Source organism: Cheilinus undulatus, linkage group 8 (genome assembly GCF_018320785.1).
Source record: "Cheilinus undulatus linkage group 8, ASM1832078v1, whole genome shotgun sequence".
Lineage (NCBI taxonomy): Eukaryota > Metazoa > Chordata > Actinopteri > Labriformes > Labridae > Cheilinus > Cheilinus undulatus.
The window spans coordinates 24,087,236-24,102,669 of NC_054872.1; the positions used below are offsets into that span (position 1 = coordinate 24,087,236).

General features: G+C 39.6%; 1 protein-coding gene across 2 annotated transcripts in view; it reads right to left on the reverse strand.

Annotated features, from left to right (window-relative positions):
- The window catches only part of ptprub (protein tyrosine phosphatase receptor type Ub), a 292,943-nt gene that overhangs the window by 29,528 nt on the left and 247,981 nt on the right, over positions 1-15,434 (reverse strand). For both annotated transcript variants that reach the window (XM_041793097.1, XM_041793096.1), the window contains 2 exons: positions 9,770-9,806; positions 7,872-7,969 (listed from right to left, as the gene is read on the reverse strand). In XM_041793097.1, the coding sequence (XP_041649031.1) occupies positions 7,872-7,969; positions 9,770-9,806 (135 nt within the window). The remainder of the gene's footprint in view (positions 1-7,871; positions 7,970-9,769; positions 9,807-15,434) is intronic.

Consider the following 15,434-nt stretch of genomic DNA (forward strand, 5'->3'; position numbering starts at 1 on the left):
GATGGGCAATGACACAGCAGGTAGCAAAAGCTAGAATGCAGCAGCTCCATTTAACAGTGTTCATCAAGTTATGCTACCCATACATCAGAAGACTGAGAATCCTGCAGGGTCACTATTTACAAGACTACTACTAAATTCTTTAAGCAATTTTTTCCCACCATGCAATTTTTTCCCATCATGCTCCTCTTGCTGGACGGTCCATATTGGTCAGGACCAGGGCTTGACATTAACTTTTTTGCTCACCAGCCACAGTGGCTAGTGGTTTTGCAAACTTACAAGCCACTCGGTATTTCTAGCCACAATTTTGATGTTGGAAACTATGAGCTAAATGCCAAATTTGGTACACAGTGTATGATACAGTATGACACGTGTGCTCTACCTCTCCTGTCCTCTGCTCTACTCTCCTTTAAACTTTATGGTGGAAATGTTTTCATATGTGTGTCTAAAATGTATTAAAATATCTGATTAAATAATAGATGACTTACATTTGGTGCATGAAGCTCACATTTGAAGAACATTAAACAACTGTACTGTCTGTTGTTTAATATAAGAAGCAAAAAAAATCACTGTTTAATTTAATTTTCTTTGACTCCAAAGTGAATGGTTACAGGCTTTTATCCTTCTGCCTCTGTTTCTCACTGCCACAGTGAACTGATTTAAAGTTTCAGAGTTTCTCTCATCTTTTATATGCGTTAATGATCAATATAAGGCAAATCATACAAATGTATTAAAGGTATTAATGACGTTTTAATTATGCCCACATTTGCGCAGGTTTTATCATTTAGATCACCCTCAACAAACAAAGAATATAGATGGAGTATTACTCAAATAATATTCAGACACACTGCACACCTTGGCTCGCACAACGAGAGATACACACCGTGGGAGCACACACACACTAACACACCGCTGACGCACTGATCCTCTGTGGAGAGAAAGGCACTTTAAAGCAGAAGAATGTTCAGGTCTGAGTTTATCCTCCAACATTCTGAAGCTTTTTCCCTAAATAGATAGAAGCCTTCAGTCTAAATTACCAACACGTCAGTGCGAGTGTGTGTCCATATATACAGTTGAAACCAGAAGTTTACATACACTATATAAAAAGGTACATAAACTTTTTTTTCTCACCATCTAACATTAAATCAGATTAAACTTTTCCTGTTTTTGGTCAATTAGGATTACCAAAATTATTTCTATTTGCTAAATGCCAGAATAATGAGAAAAGGATTTTTTTAGACAATTTTTATTACTTTCTTCAAAGTCAGAAGTTTACATACACTAAGATTACTATGCCTTTAAACAATTTGGGAAAGCCCAGATGATGATGTCATGTCTTTGGAAGCCTCTGATAGGTTTATTGACAACATTTGAGTTAATTAGAGGCACACCTGTGGATGTATTTTAAGGCACACCTGAAACACACTGCTTCTTTGTGTAACATCATGGGAAAATCAAAAGAAATCAGCCAAGATATCAGGAAGAGAACTGTGGACTTGCACAAGTCTGGTTCATCCTTGGGTGCAATTTCCAGATGCCTGAAGGTGCCACGTTCATCTGTTCAAACAATTATACGCAAGTATAAACACCATGGGAATGTCCAACCATCATACCGCTCAGGATGGAGACGGGTTCTGTGTCCCAGAGATGAACGTGCTTTGGTCCGAAAAGTGCATCTCAACCCAATGAACAAAAGCAAAAGACCTTGTGAAGATGCTGGCTGAAGCTGGTAAGAGTGTGTCATTATCAACAGTCAAACAAGTCCTGTACCGACATGGGCTGAAAGGCCTCTCTCCCCGGAAGAAGCCATTACTCCAAAAGAAACATAAAAAAGCCAGATTGCAGTTTGCAAATGCACACAGGGACAAAGACCTTAATTTTTGGAGACATGTTCTGTGGTCTGACGAAACTACATAATGACCATCGTTACATTTGGAGAAAAAAGGGGGAAGCTTGCAAGCCTGAGAACACCATCCCAACTGTGAAACATGGGGGTGGCAGCATCATGTTATAGGGTTGTTTTGCTGCAGGAGGGACTGGTGTACTTCACAAAATAGATATCATCAAGAGGAAAGAACATTATGTGGAAATACTGAAGCAACATCTCAAGATATCAGCCAGGAAGTTAAAGCTTGGGCGCAAATGGGTTTTCCAAATGGACAATGACCCTTAGCATACTGCCAAACTGGTTACAAAGTGGCTTAAGGATAACAAAGTCAATGTTTTGGAGTGGCAATCACAAAGCCCTGATCTCAACCCTTTTGAAAATTTATGGGCAGAGCTGAAAAGGCATGTGCAAGCAAGGCGGCCTACAAACTTGGCTCAGTTACACCAGTTCTGCCAGGAGGAATGGGCCAAAATTCCTGCAAACTATTGTGAGAAGCTTGTGGAAGCATATCCAAAACGTTTGACCCAAGTCATACAGTTTAAAGGCAATGCTACCAAAAACTAATGAAATGTATGTAAACTTCTGACCCTCAAGAAAATAATAAAAAAAAATGTCTAAAAAATGATCTCTCTCATTATTCTGGCATTTAGCAAATAGAAATAATTTTGGTAATCCTAATTGACCAAAAACAGGAAAAGTTTAATCTGATTTAATGATAGACGGTGAGAAAAAAAACGTTTATGTGCCTTTTTATATAGTGTATGTAAACTTCTGGTTTCAACTGTATGTGTGTGAGTGTCATGTTTATGTGTGACATACAGCATGGAAGCTCTTGGCGCTGCGTAAAAACGCACAAATGGATGACAAGACCAACCACTTTTCAGTTGTTTTGGGGGAAATTTGAGGCTTGTATGTGCCAAAAATGCCTATCTGTAACAAGCCTAAATTATAAGGGCTGACTGACAAGCACTTTCAGTGTGAAGCATTGTTACACTGATAAATTCAACCCGCCATTGTGGCTAGTTAGAGTCACGCTGCTACCTGCCACGGCTGAAATCCACCTGCATGTGGCTAGTTGGCGGGTGTAAATGCCAAGCCCTGGTCCGAACCTTCGAAATTTAACTGCCGGTGTTTCCTGTTTGTCCATGCCGCTCTGTCGCTTTTGTGGTTGTTTTGACTGGCAGGTTTCCTGTTTCCGGTTTTGTCAGAGCTCATCTATTGGTCGTTGATAGTGTTAGGTCACTGCGACTTGTGATAATATCAAACACATTTGATATGATCGCAAGTCCAAGACTAGAAAAAGACTGATATAAAACAGCACAGATTACCACCTTAAACTTAATGATAGAGATGGCGGGAGTGCGCCATGACTCCAGGAAGACTCATTTACTAAAGAAATTTACTAAGAACTTTCAGTTTTTAGTCTGTGACTGTGAAAATCTTTTGGTGTAAGCCCAGCATTAGGTGGATGACACATGGGAGTGCTCTAGAGTTAGCATCAGCTCCATGGCTAGTTCTTACCATCCTTCGTACCCTCCCACAGAGTGTAGGATGAAAAAAGACTTAGTGAGATGCTGGAAAGAGGAAAGGGAAGACCTAGCCAGACAAGAAGTCTGCAGGATAAGGCTGTTCGAACTACCTCCCCCTAGTCTCTTATTTCCACAAAGGAGGGAAGGAAAGAGAGGAGAGGAAAAGATGTCAATATAGAAGAGGGAAAGTAGAGCCAGGATGAGAAGCCTTTTCAGGATATAGCTTATGCATGCTGGCTGTTTAATCTAGGATGCTCCTTTTTCTATAAATTTATATCTAGGTAAAGAGATCTGAAATATGATGTATGACCAAGGTACAACTTTTGAACTTGTGTCACTGGATGGTTTGCCATCTTTGCTTAAATGTACCAAATAAGACCAGCAGGTTTAAGTTCAGGTTTATTTGACTTTTTCTGAGGCCTGTTCTCAATTTCCAGGATGTTTTTATGCCATTTGAAGTTCCAGTTTTAAATTGAGCACAAGACATAAACTAGTGTTAAAAAGCATCTCTGACAATTTTATAGCAGAGGAGATAAGTATTACTTGAGTCATTTTGATTCCTTATTTTGATTGTAATGAAAATATGAAGCAGTTCTATTGTTGGATTTGCTAGAACAGAGAAATACTGGTGGCATTTAAAAGCAGGAAACATACAAGGGTTAGACTGCAAATTCTGTGGAAAGAATAAAAACAACCTGTTCCTCTGCTGATATTTCATCTGAGAGTGCAAAGAAAAAAAGGCACAATAATCACATAATGGTAGGAAGCATAATGAACAGGAGGGCAGCAATCTTTTGCACCAACACCAGGCACAGAGGAGGCAATTTTTTTTATTTAATGGAGGTGCTGTTTAGACTCAGCTGCACAGACCAGTCCTCGTTTGTTGACTGTTCTCAGAATTGTTAGGACGAAAGAACTAAATTGGATGTGGAAGAACTGCTGCTAGAAAAATGGTGTCATTTTAACCATCTACTGAGGTAAAATGTTTCCCTTGCCTAGACTGAGAAGAATGGGGTGCTTAGAGTAGAATTCATACACCATTGTTGTTTATGGGAATTGGAAAATAACATTACGACAGTACAGCCATTAAACCTGCATAGTCATGCAGTGTATATACCAAGTTAGCAGCCACAGAAATGTGGATCAGGGCATATTTTTTTTGTATCTCAGGTATTTTATGGCAGATTTTATGGACTCTATAATCATTTAAGTCATGATGTACATTTCTATAAAACACCGGTGCAATTTCACGATGTTTGTCGCAGCACAAGTCGAGGATAATCAATGCAATGATCTGGTAAATTGCATTTGCTCTGTGAAGAGTATGCAGAGACTTTCTAAAGGCTTTCCTATGGTTTGTAGTGTCTGCTGAGACTTAGACCTTGAGTTTGATACCACTCTCATGTCTGTACAGAAAATGAATGTGTAGGAAATTAGCTCAGATTAGCAAAAAGACAGCAAACATTAGTAGCAAAACCTGTGACACCAACAAAGTCAGCTAAATCTCACAAAATATTTCCTGGTAGGTCCTGCAAGGGACACTTCACCAAGGAGGCATCCAGGAGGCATCTGGACCGGATGCCCAAGCCACCTCATCTGGCTCCTCTTGACGCGGAGGAGCAGTGGCTCTACTCTGACCCTCCCGGATGGCTGAGCTTCTCACCCTATCTCTAAGGGAGAGCCCAGACACCCTGCAGAGGAAACTCCCACCCTGTATCCGTGATCTCGTTCTTTTGGTCACAACCCACAGTTTGTGACCAAAGGTGAGGGTAGGAATGTAGATCGACCAGTAAATCGAGAGCTTTGCCTTTTGACTCAGCTCTTTCTTCCCAAAGACAGACCAATGCAGAGACCACATCACTGCCGACGCCACACCTATCCGCCTGTCAAGCTCCATTCTTCCCTCATTCGTGAACAAGACCCCAAGATACTTGAACTCCTCCACTTGGGGCAGGATCTCATTCCCAACCTGGAGAGGGTATTTCCCCCTTTTCTGACTGAGGACCATGGCCTCAGGTTTGGAGGGGCTGATTCTCATCCCAGCTGCTTCACACTCAGTTACGAACCGTTCCAGTGAGAAAGGAAGGTCGCGGCCTGATTAAGCCAACAGAACCACATCATCTGCAAAAAGCAGAGACCTGATCCTGGGGCCACCAAACTGGACCCCCTCAATGCCCTTGTTGCGCCAAGAAATTTTGTCCATGAAAGTAATGAACAGAACCGGTGATAATCAGTATGTCCACGCCTGCTTGGTGCCTCTCAGCAAGGGCAACTCCAGAGCAGAAGAGAGTCCAGCCCCTCTTAAGAAGATTGGTTCCAGAGCCCAAACTGTGAGTCGAGATGAGACCAACTATATCTAGCTGGTACCTCTCAACCTCATGCACCAGCTCAGGCTCCTTCCCCACCAGGTGACGTTCCACATTCCTTAAGCCAGCTTCTGAAGCCAAGGATTGGACCGCCAAGGTCCCTGCCTTCGGCTGCCACCCAGCTCACAATACATCCAACCTCAATGGCCCCTTCTACAGGTGGTGAGCCCATGGGAGGTGTAGGATTTTTTCCTGTGATTTATTTCAAGAAGGGAAACTTCCATATATTCTAGATACATCTCGTACAAGGAGAAACATTTCCTGATTTTTTTGTGTTAAATGTTGATGATTGTAGCTTAGAGCTCACAAAATTCAAAAATCAACTATCTCAAAATATTAGAATATCACAAAACACCAGTTCATAAAAATGATTTACAAAACAGAAATGTTGATTTTTTTGAAAATTATGTTAATTTTTGCTCTCAGTAACTGTTGGAGCTCCTTTTGCACAAAATACTGCATTACAATGTGGCATGGGGCCAGCCAGTCTGTGACACCGCTTGGGTGTTATGAAGCCCAGGTTGCTCTGATAGCAGCCTTCAGCTCTTCTGTGTTGTTTAGTCTAGTGTCTCTCATCTTCCTTTTGACATTTCCCCAGAGATTCCTCACAGGGTTCAGGTCAGGCTAGTTGGTTGGCCAGTCAAGCACAGTAATACCATGGTCTCCAAAACAGTTTCTGGTAGTTTTGGCTTCTCTGTCGGCAGGTGCCAAGTTCTGCTGAAATAAGGAAAATTAATATCCTCATAAAGCTTCTAAGCAGATGGAAGCATGAAATGCTTGGATATCTCTTGGAAGATGGCTGACAGCGTTGCCTCTGGACTTGATCAAGTTCAGTGGACCCACAGAAGCAAATGACATGACACCTCAAACCATCAACGACTGTGAAAAAGAAAAACACTGAACTTCAAGCATCTTGGATTCCGGGCCTCTTTGATTTTCCTCCAGATTCTGGGACCTTCATTTCCAAATGAAATTTAGAATTTGCTTTCCTCTGAAAACAGGACTTTGGACCACTGAGTAATGGTCCAGTTCTTTTTCTCCTTAGTCCAGGTGAGAGATGCTTATGATGTTGTCTGTGCTTCAGGATTGGCTCAACACTTGGAACACAACATTTGTAGACCATCTCCTAGACACATCTGTATTCGGTGGCTCTAGATCACTTGCTCCAGTCTCATTCCACTCCTTGTGAAGCTCCCCTAAGTTCTTGAATCTGCTTTGTTTGACTATTCTCCGAAGACTGAGCTCATTCCTGTTGCTTGTGCACCTTTTCTTACCACGCTTTTTCCTTCCAGACAACTTTCCATAAACATGCTTTGATACAGCCTCTGAGAACAGCCTGCCCTTTCACCAGTGACTTTCTGTGGCTTACCCTCCTTGTAAAGGGTGTTTGTGAATGTCTTCTGAACAGTAGTAAAGCCAGCAGTCTTCCCCATGATTGCAGTAGTGTGTACTGAACCAGAGTGAGTGAATGATGGCTCAGGAATCCTTTGCAAATTAGACTTTTCCACAATATTGTAATATTTTGAGCTAGTGGATTTTTGATTCTCATGAGCTGCACGCTGTAATCATTGAGTTTAAAACAAAAGTCTTGAAAATTTAATTTGTATGAAATCAAACTAGGATTTATGGTAATTTAACTTTGACATGAATCAAGGTATAAAAAAAAAGACATTTAACATGATGTTCTAATTATTTGACATCCACCTGTATATTTTCACAAAGTTAGCAGTTTCCAGTCACTGTATCAATCTTACCAACTACAAGCTGTACCGTCATGTGAACAAAAATGAGAGTGAAATCAATCTTCACTTCTAACTGTTGGATAAAAATATATTTGAAATTTTTCTTTTAACATGTAGGTGTTCCACTTCAAAAGCAGCTTGTGGTATGTGGTTTCACATAAATGCAGGGCATCTTCACCAAAATGAACAGCTTTTAGTCTGTCTGGGAAAGTTCTTTGAGATCTATACTTATCAAAAACATAGCAGCCTGTCTTATAGACACATAAATGTTACCTTATGCAGCAGGAAGAATGTTTCTGAGTGGTTACAGAGGGTGTGCTGAGGGGAGGAGGGATTGCATATCACTTACCCTGCCAACCTCCACCAGCTTAGTGATCATGACGATGCTGAAACAATTTTCCTGCCACACCATCCTCCAGAAATCATACAGAGTCTCCTGCTTGGGTCCTGTTGGGAAAGAGGAGAGAGAAAGAGAGACAGCATCAAAGCCTGTGCTCTCAATCAGAGACTCCTCTCTGTTGTGAAATCTCACATTAATGCAATGTAAGTGTCCTTTTCTGACGACAGGGTACTGATCTCTCAAGATTGTGCCATTATTAAGAATTCCAGGCAGAAGGAAAGGGGCGACGGGTGGCAAAACAACAGCACTGGCTGATGATGAAAGCCCCGAAGACCATCAGTCACTCATTGTCATCTGAGAAGGAGACGTTAAGGAGGCCAGATACAACTTTAAAACAAGGATCACGTAGGAAAAAATGCTCAGAGAGACCAAAACACTGCTGACGTCTTTTTTTTTGTCTCTCCTGCATGTTTTATTTCTCTGTCTCTCTCACAGAGGGAAGAGGAGGCGCTGGTGCAAGATAAGCTGAGGAGTAGACCTTGAGTGACTTTGTGACGGGAGCTCCCTAGAAACTGACACTCCTTGGGGTGAAAAAAGGAAAAAAACAGCAGTGTGGGAATTTTTAAAGCTTGCACACTCACATGCACACCATTTCAGTCCATATATCACTGCAATCTCAGAATCTGAGCCCATCAGCTACTGCTATATCAACTTACACGGCAGCTGCTCAGCTACTCCCCCAACCCTAACCACGCTTTTCCAAAAATAAAGATTTTCTCCTGCTTTTCTTGCAAATGCTGGATCTTAAGTGTATTTTTTAAATAACACAAATTTTTCAAGTGCATGATGGCCTGTAGGTTGAGTTAACTGTCGAGTAATCTGCATAATTCTTCTCTCTACCCTTCCATTGTACAAGAAAGAAGCCAAAAAACCTCTGTGGTTGATGCTGACATATTGCATTGGTTACAAAATATGAAGACAAGACAAGCAGAGAAAGGAGCTGAGTGGTGGAACCACTAAATTAATGCCACACTCCTACAGATAAATGATACACAAGTTTAACTAACTGATGAAATCCACATTACAGCAGATTTTTTCTATTAGTTTTTCAGCAGAAACTCACATTTATGGGAAGCTTGACAATAATATAAGTTTTAAATATGTTTCTTCCTGTCTCTGAGCTGTGCAGGCAGTTCCTTTGACTTAACGGCTGTGGTTTATCTTTAATATGCACTGTCAGCTATGAGGCCTTCTACATAGGGAGGTGTGAGCCTTTCCAAATCATGTCCAACCAATTTAATGTACCACAGGTGGACTCCAATCAAGGTGTCATAACATCTCAGCAGCAATCAAAAAGAATGGAAGGCACCCGAGCTAAATTTGAAGTGTTTTTTCAAAGGGCCTGAACACTTCCAATGTGATATTTCAGACTTTTGTTTTTGATAAATTGGCAAAATTTTATATTTTTACATTGTCAGTATGGGGTACTGAGTGTAGATTAATGAGAATGTAAATGAACTTCTTTGACTGTAGCATAGGCTACAACATAACAAAACAGAATAAAGTGAAGTCTGAATACTTTATGACTCAGACTACAAACAAGAATCAGCATGCCTCCCACTTCTACATTTTCACTAAACAGAGATTACATAGATACCTAAGGCTTTTTTTTTTTTTTTCTTTTTTTTTGATGAATGCAGTGGCACTGAAACCCAGCTGTCACAGGTATGTATGTAGCTACAACATCATTTTTGGATCTGCCTGAGACAGACTAGACAGAGGATTGAGCATGACTAGGCTCATTGGCTGAATCATCATCCATTTATTACACCTCCACAAACAGGACTCACCACCCTGCACACACATAAACACATAAACACACACGATAGTCTTACTGGGATACTCACCCTGAGTGGCGATGAAGTGGTTGGATCGATGGTAGCCCTGAAAGAGAGAAGAGCGATGACATGCTGAGTAAGCCATCTGCGCCTGAGGCACAGCTGTATGAGAGGGTGTCTTTCTGTCTCACCCCCTTTTTTTTCTTCCTTTCATCTCTGCATACTGGCCCACTTTGTGTAACTGTAAAGCCAATTTATTGTATTACAGGACTGTCTAACCTATTGCTGACTCCAGACCACCTGATTTTTCCCACAGAGACTCAGCAGAGAGTTTGGAGCAGTGGAGACAACAAATGGTAAATACATCATCTTTATAAACTGCTCATAAAGCTCGGAAAATCAGATTCCTACTGTGAAACTAGCTGAGCATAGATTGAATCCTTGAGAAATTTTATAAAGATCTTACCCAGCTCTCATCAATGATGTAACACATTTATAGAAATAACTTGCGTAAGTATTCAGCTACTTTTAATCCCTCTAGATTTTGGCTGGACTTCTTATTTGGGCTGTTTTCCATTAATTAGCAGAAAATGGGCATCTAAAAAGACTTCTATAGGATGCATCAATGACCAGAACACCATTAGTTTCATCAGATCTCACTTTGGGTTTTTACAGCAAAGCTTTTCATACTCTTAGATGTAAAAATGTTTCTAACATACAAAATTAAAAAGGGACAGTTTTTAGTTGGTCCAAACACAATTAAACCATTCTAATTTAAAGCTGATATGAAAACATATGGAAGAGTTCAATGAGGTTGAGTACTTATGCAAAGTTGATGAATTCAGAAACCACAACCATATATTTTCACTTGAATATATCTCCCTTCAATTCTTCTACTCATGTCAAACAAAGATAGAATTCCTCCACAAGTTCCATATAAAAGTACAGTATAATCACTGGAATGAGCAGTTTTCAAAGTAGACTCTGATATGTATGGTGAAGCATCCTGAGATCCTTCATATCAAAGCAGGTGAAAGCCTTTGATACAGATGACAGATGTTTTCACACAGCGACTATGAGTTGAATATGGATGAATGATGAGATGTCACCTCTACAGCCTTGAAGGGAATAACACAGGATAAAGACCACCTGAGGGACTTTGAAGCATGAGCACTTAAAGGACAAGTAAACTGTTCAAAGGAACTACTCCTGGAATAAGTGCTGTGTATTGAGCCTGTCAGGAGACGCCTGTTGCAAAGACACATCACTTTGAATGTCTGTGGTTTGTTTTCATCCTTAACCCCTTAAAGCCTGAAAACACAAATAATAGCCAGAAAATTTTAATTTTATGAAACTGAAATGTTCGTTTAACTTTCCACTGAAATTTTAAAAAATCAAAATTTCCATAAAATTTAACAAATATATTTTTAGTATCTCTTTTCATTCATTAGGTGTTTTGGTAACTGATAATCCACTTGAGGGCATTTTTTATCATTTATCGGATTGTATTCAGAAGTTTTTTTGAGTAATTTATTGAGCATATTGATTGGATAGAGGTATCAGAAAAGTATGCATCAAATTTGCAACAACAGGCGTTAAGGGGTTAAAGAGCAGAGAGAGGCAGAACCGATCACCATTACCCCACAGGACACTGTGGAGTGGCTAAGTGGATCCTAAGTAGACGCTGACCTGGTATTGCATATCTACTATCTATTGTACGGTAGTTGAGCTCCTTCAGTGATTGTTGTGAGACTGAGTAACTGCCCTGAGTAGCTTGTTGTCCTTACTTTGGAGTGTTTTCAGTAAAACAAGCACTCTATAAAGGTTATACTGAAGCCTGTAAAGCTGTTTTCCTTTAATGCATGGTTATGACCTAACCAGGGACAAAAGTGGTTAAAAGCCAAACCCTGCCAGTCTAATCTGTGCCATGATGTACAGTATTCAGGACATTTTGAGCAATGAAGTGTCCACTTACAATAAACAATGAACATGGGGGATTTTTGATCCCATCAGATATTGAGTATTATGTGATTGCACTGCGTGTCTCAGCCCTTTACACTCACATATTGGCCGCACTGGTACATAAACCACAGCCAACTTTTAGATGAAAAATTAGTATTAACCCTTTGAAACCTACGGGGTCGCTGGCACTCCCATTTGCAAATCTATTTTTAACCGTGGGTAGAATTTAGTGGTGTAAAGATAAACCAGTATGGATCGGTCAACCAATCTTGACGTCAGCGGTCCGAGTGCATTGGTTTGCGGAACCCTGGCTCGGTAAAAATGCGACACGAACCTGGTCTTTGGACTGGTTTTAACATTAGAGATCAATTCATTGAGGCTCTGCTGTTTGTTTTCATTTCCCATTCCACCATGGTCTGGCTCAGCGTCTGTAATCTTGCACAACCTGAGGTTACCTTTTACCTTTAAACGAGAGTTCCATTCACTGTAGGCGCTCACTAGGTAGCTGGATGTGTTTCACCGGTCGTTCCCTAAACGTCATTCACTTACAGTTCTGCACCTCAGGGAAAAAGTCATGTGGACTTTATATGAAGGAAGGATACTTTTCGAAATGTCTGCCCATCTGTACGCTTTGGAGAAAAGTGATTAAGAACTACGGCAGCTCATAAATCTCATCTGTTGAGACTTGTGGAGCAAAAGTTTAGCTAAGATGCTGATGCTAAACACAGCACAAACAGACCCAAACATAAAGACTTTTCTGAGTTAAAACTCGGAGAAGTCTTTAGTTATCACCGTAAAAACAGCCCCTTTATTCACAGGGTTTACAACTGTAGCGTGCTGTTAGGAGTGATTGATTTGGTGACATAATCAATACATCTGAGCCCACTGATATGATATCAAACAGAGAGGACTTCACTGAGCTGGAGATCAGCTGTTCTGTATTAACTCAAGAATGAAAATAATAAAGAACGGTCAGATACACAGAGAAGAAAAATAATGATGTTTTCGCAACATGTAGACCGAAAAAACTCACATTAAGAGGAATTATGAAAGGAAAAAATGTATAGAAAGCTGTTTTAATTTGACCGCTTTCAATATTATTTTAACCCCTTGTTCTCCTGTACTAGCAGACACACAGAGCTCTGTCTATCCAAATCTCCTTGTGACTTTAAATTTGTTTTAATTTGTGCTTCTTGGGAAAATTTGATTTTAGTTTGTACTGTTATTGGGATTAGTAATGCTAAGGAAGTTACAAGTACAGAAGGACAAACATGTACCAGTATAAACTCATTTTAATATCTATCTCCCAATTTAATGTCAAAGTAAGACACCTGGGCACCTGGGTGTGATGAAAACTTTCTCAAACATAATTTCCGAATGTTAGCACAGGAGGCCTGGCATTTAGTCTGTTTTATAAATAAGATCAAATAAACTTAGATTATTAGAAAATTATCTCGTTTTCCCCCTTTTTGCTAATTTTTGTTAAAGTAAAAAGTTATTTGGATTCTATAATCAGATCGTACCAGATCGAATCGGACCAAACCAAATCGGATTGGACTGAATCGTTCCGTATTTTAATGAATTGTCAGTGAACTGCATCGTAGTCTGTGAGTTGAGACTTGAATCAAATCATCTTGAGAAGGAGAGATTCACATGCCAAGTAGAACTGTAACCAAAGGAGATAGAGCAATACTTCTTTTTGCATATAAAACCAGAGGAGTAACACTAACATATCACACATTCAATGTGTTCCAGAGTCCTGTTCCTTTAAAGATATATCCTTCCTTCTTTTGCATAAATGTAGCACACATCAAAAAACAATATAACATAATATAATCCGGGCTGTAAAAAGATGTTTCCTGCAGGTTATGAGTCCCACTTATTATTGTTTCAACATGGTCTTTTGCAAACATATGTATGCTCAAAAGTATGTGGCACACTCAGAGATTTGATTTCACTACTGTAAATAGTTTATTTCTTCTAAAGATGCTGTCTTTTTTTGCAAATTGAGCACAATTTCATTTTATTTTCCTTTTTGCCACAGTTTTTAAAGATAAGTGTATTTCAAAGATTAAGTTATGAACATACTCAAAATATTTCTTTTTGTGGTTTCAAATGATCTTGTGTAACTTTTTTACAATCACAATTTTGAGGGATACAGCTATGACATCTCTATTTAGGTAAATGTGTAAGAAAAAAACAAAAACACTTCATTTTTCTTGTGGTTTTTTGCACTTTTGAGCAATTTAATTTGTTACTGTTGACTTATCACATACATATTAAACTTTGGGTTCTAAGGGTTGTATTGATGTAAATCCAATTCAGATACTTCAAAAAATGGCACTACAAGATGTAGAAATGTAAAGATGCTCTGGTGGACTTATTCTATGGTAGGTCATAAAGGGTTTTAAAGATATGGCTTATACACCAGGTTTAACAGTGAATAAACTCTCACGTATGCCAATTCTCAGGAAATTAATACAACTGAGCAATTTAACTAGCACTCACTGACAACTGGACAACCTTAAATTCAGTTTACATTTAGGATATGTGTTAAGTATACAAAAGCTGACTCACTAATTGACTTTCTAGTGTGTACGTTGCCCACATTTAAGGCACATTGTACATAATATTATCTAAAGAGAATCTTTTTGTTGCATCTTGGCAGTTAGTGTACATGACAACAACATTTTGGGTGACTGAAAAGAGCACAAAATTTTGAAAATGTTTCCAGTTTTGTTGTCATGTAAACTGGAAATATGGAGTTCCACTGAAAATGAAGACTTTTCACATATGTGCCTATGTTTCCAGCAAACAGTGTGGCCTGAGTTCTGTTGTTGCTGTTCTTTCCCAGTCTATAACTTCTTGACTTTACTCTCTTTGCTATTAAGATGTTTGCAGGCTGCTATTTCCCCATTTCTCTAAATTTACATTTACATATTTTGTTTAACCAACTGGTCGTAAGAAGAAAACATGCTCAGAAAACAGTCAAATCCATAACAGGATCATTGTGTCAGTGGGTAGATGATGTGAGGCTGCCATGCTGTTTAGAGTGAGGCTAAAGTTAGCAGCTAGCACTGCCAGACTTTGTTCCTCTTTGCAGATCAATATTGTGCTTAATGTGGTTCCTCGTCACTTTGGTAGTATTTAGAGTATTTATACAAGATTATGACCCTCAAAGCCTAAATACAACTTTATTTCCATTTTCTAGTTTAGAGCAGCTACTAGAAGCAGGAGGCTACAGATTTAAAAGTGCATCCAACCAGAAATTCAGGCCTGTGCTTTAAAAAAGATACATAGGCCTAATTAGTTCAACCTTGCAGTGACTAATTTGATAGCCAAATTTAACCGTTTGGCCGGTTCCCTGTGCACATCCCTTCCATGTTGTTTAGACTCACTCGGAACAACAACCCTACCTCAATTTATCCACATTTGTGCATGAAGGAAAAGCATGTAAGCATGTGTTGTTGTTTCATTACAAATCCACAGCACCAGCTACTGGTCTGACATTTAAGGCCTAAAGTTTCTTTATCAAAACAAGAGCAAAGAGCCAACACTGTAAGCTGATGTTTTTGCTCTTCCTCAATCAGCCTCTGCATAAATTTTATCCAGACATGCTCCACTGATACAGAAGTGTTTGCCTGTCCAGCTCACTGACTGTTTTCCTGGAGCTGTGCATTTGTACAACCTTATATTGTCTTGTTGCTCTGACTGGCCTGTCATGGATATGACGGACAGATTGTTTGTCCAACCACCTTCCCAGAATTTTTTT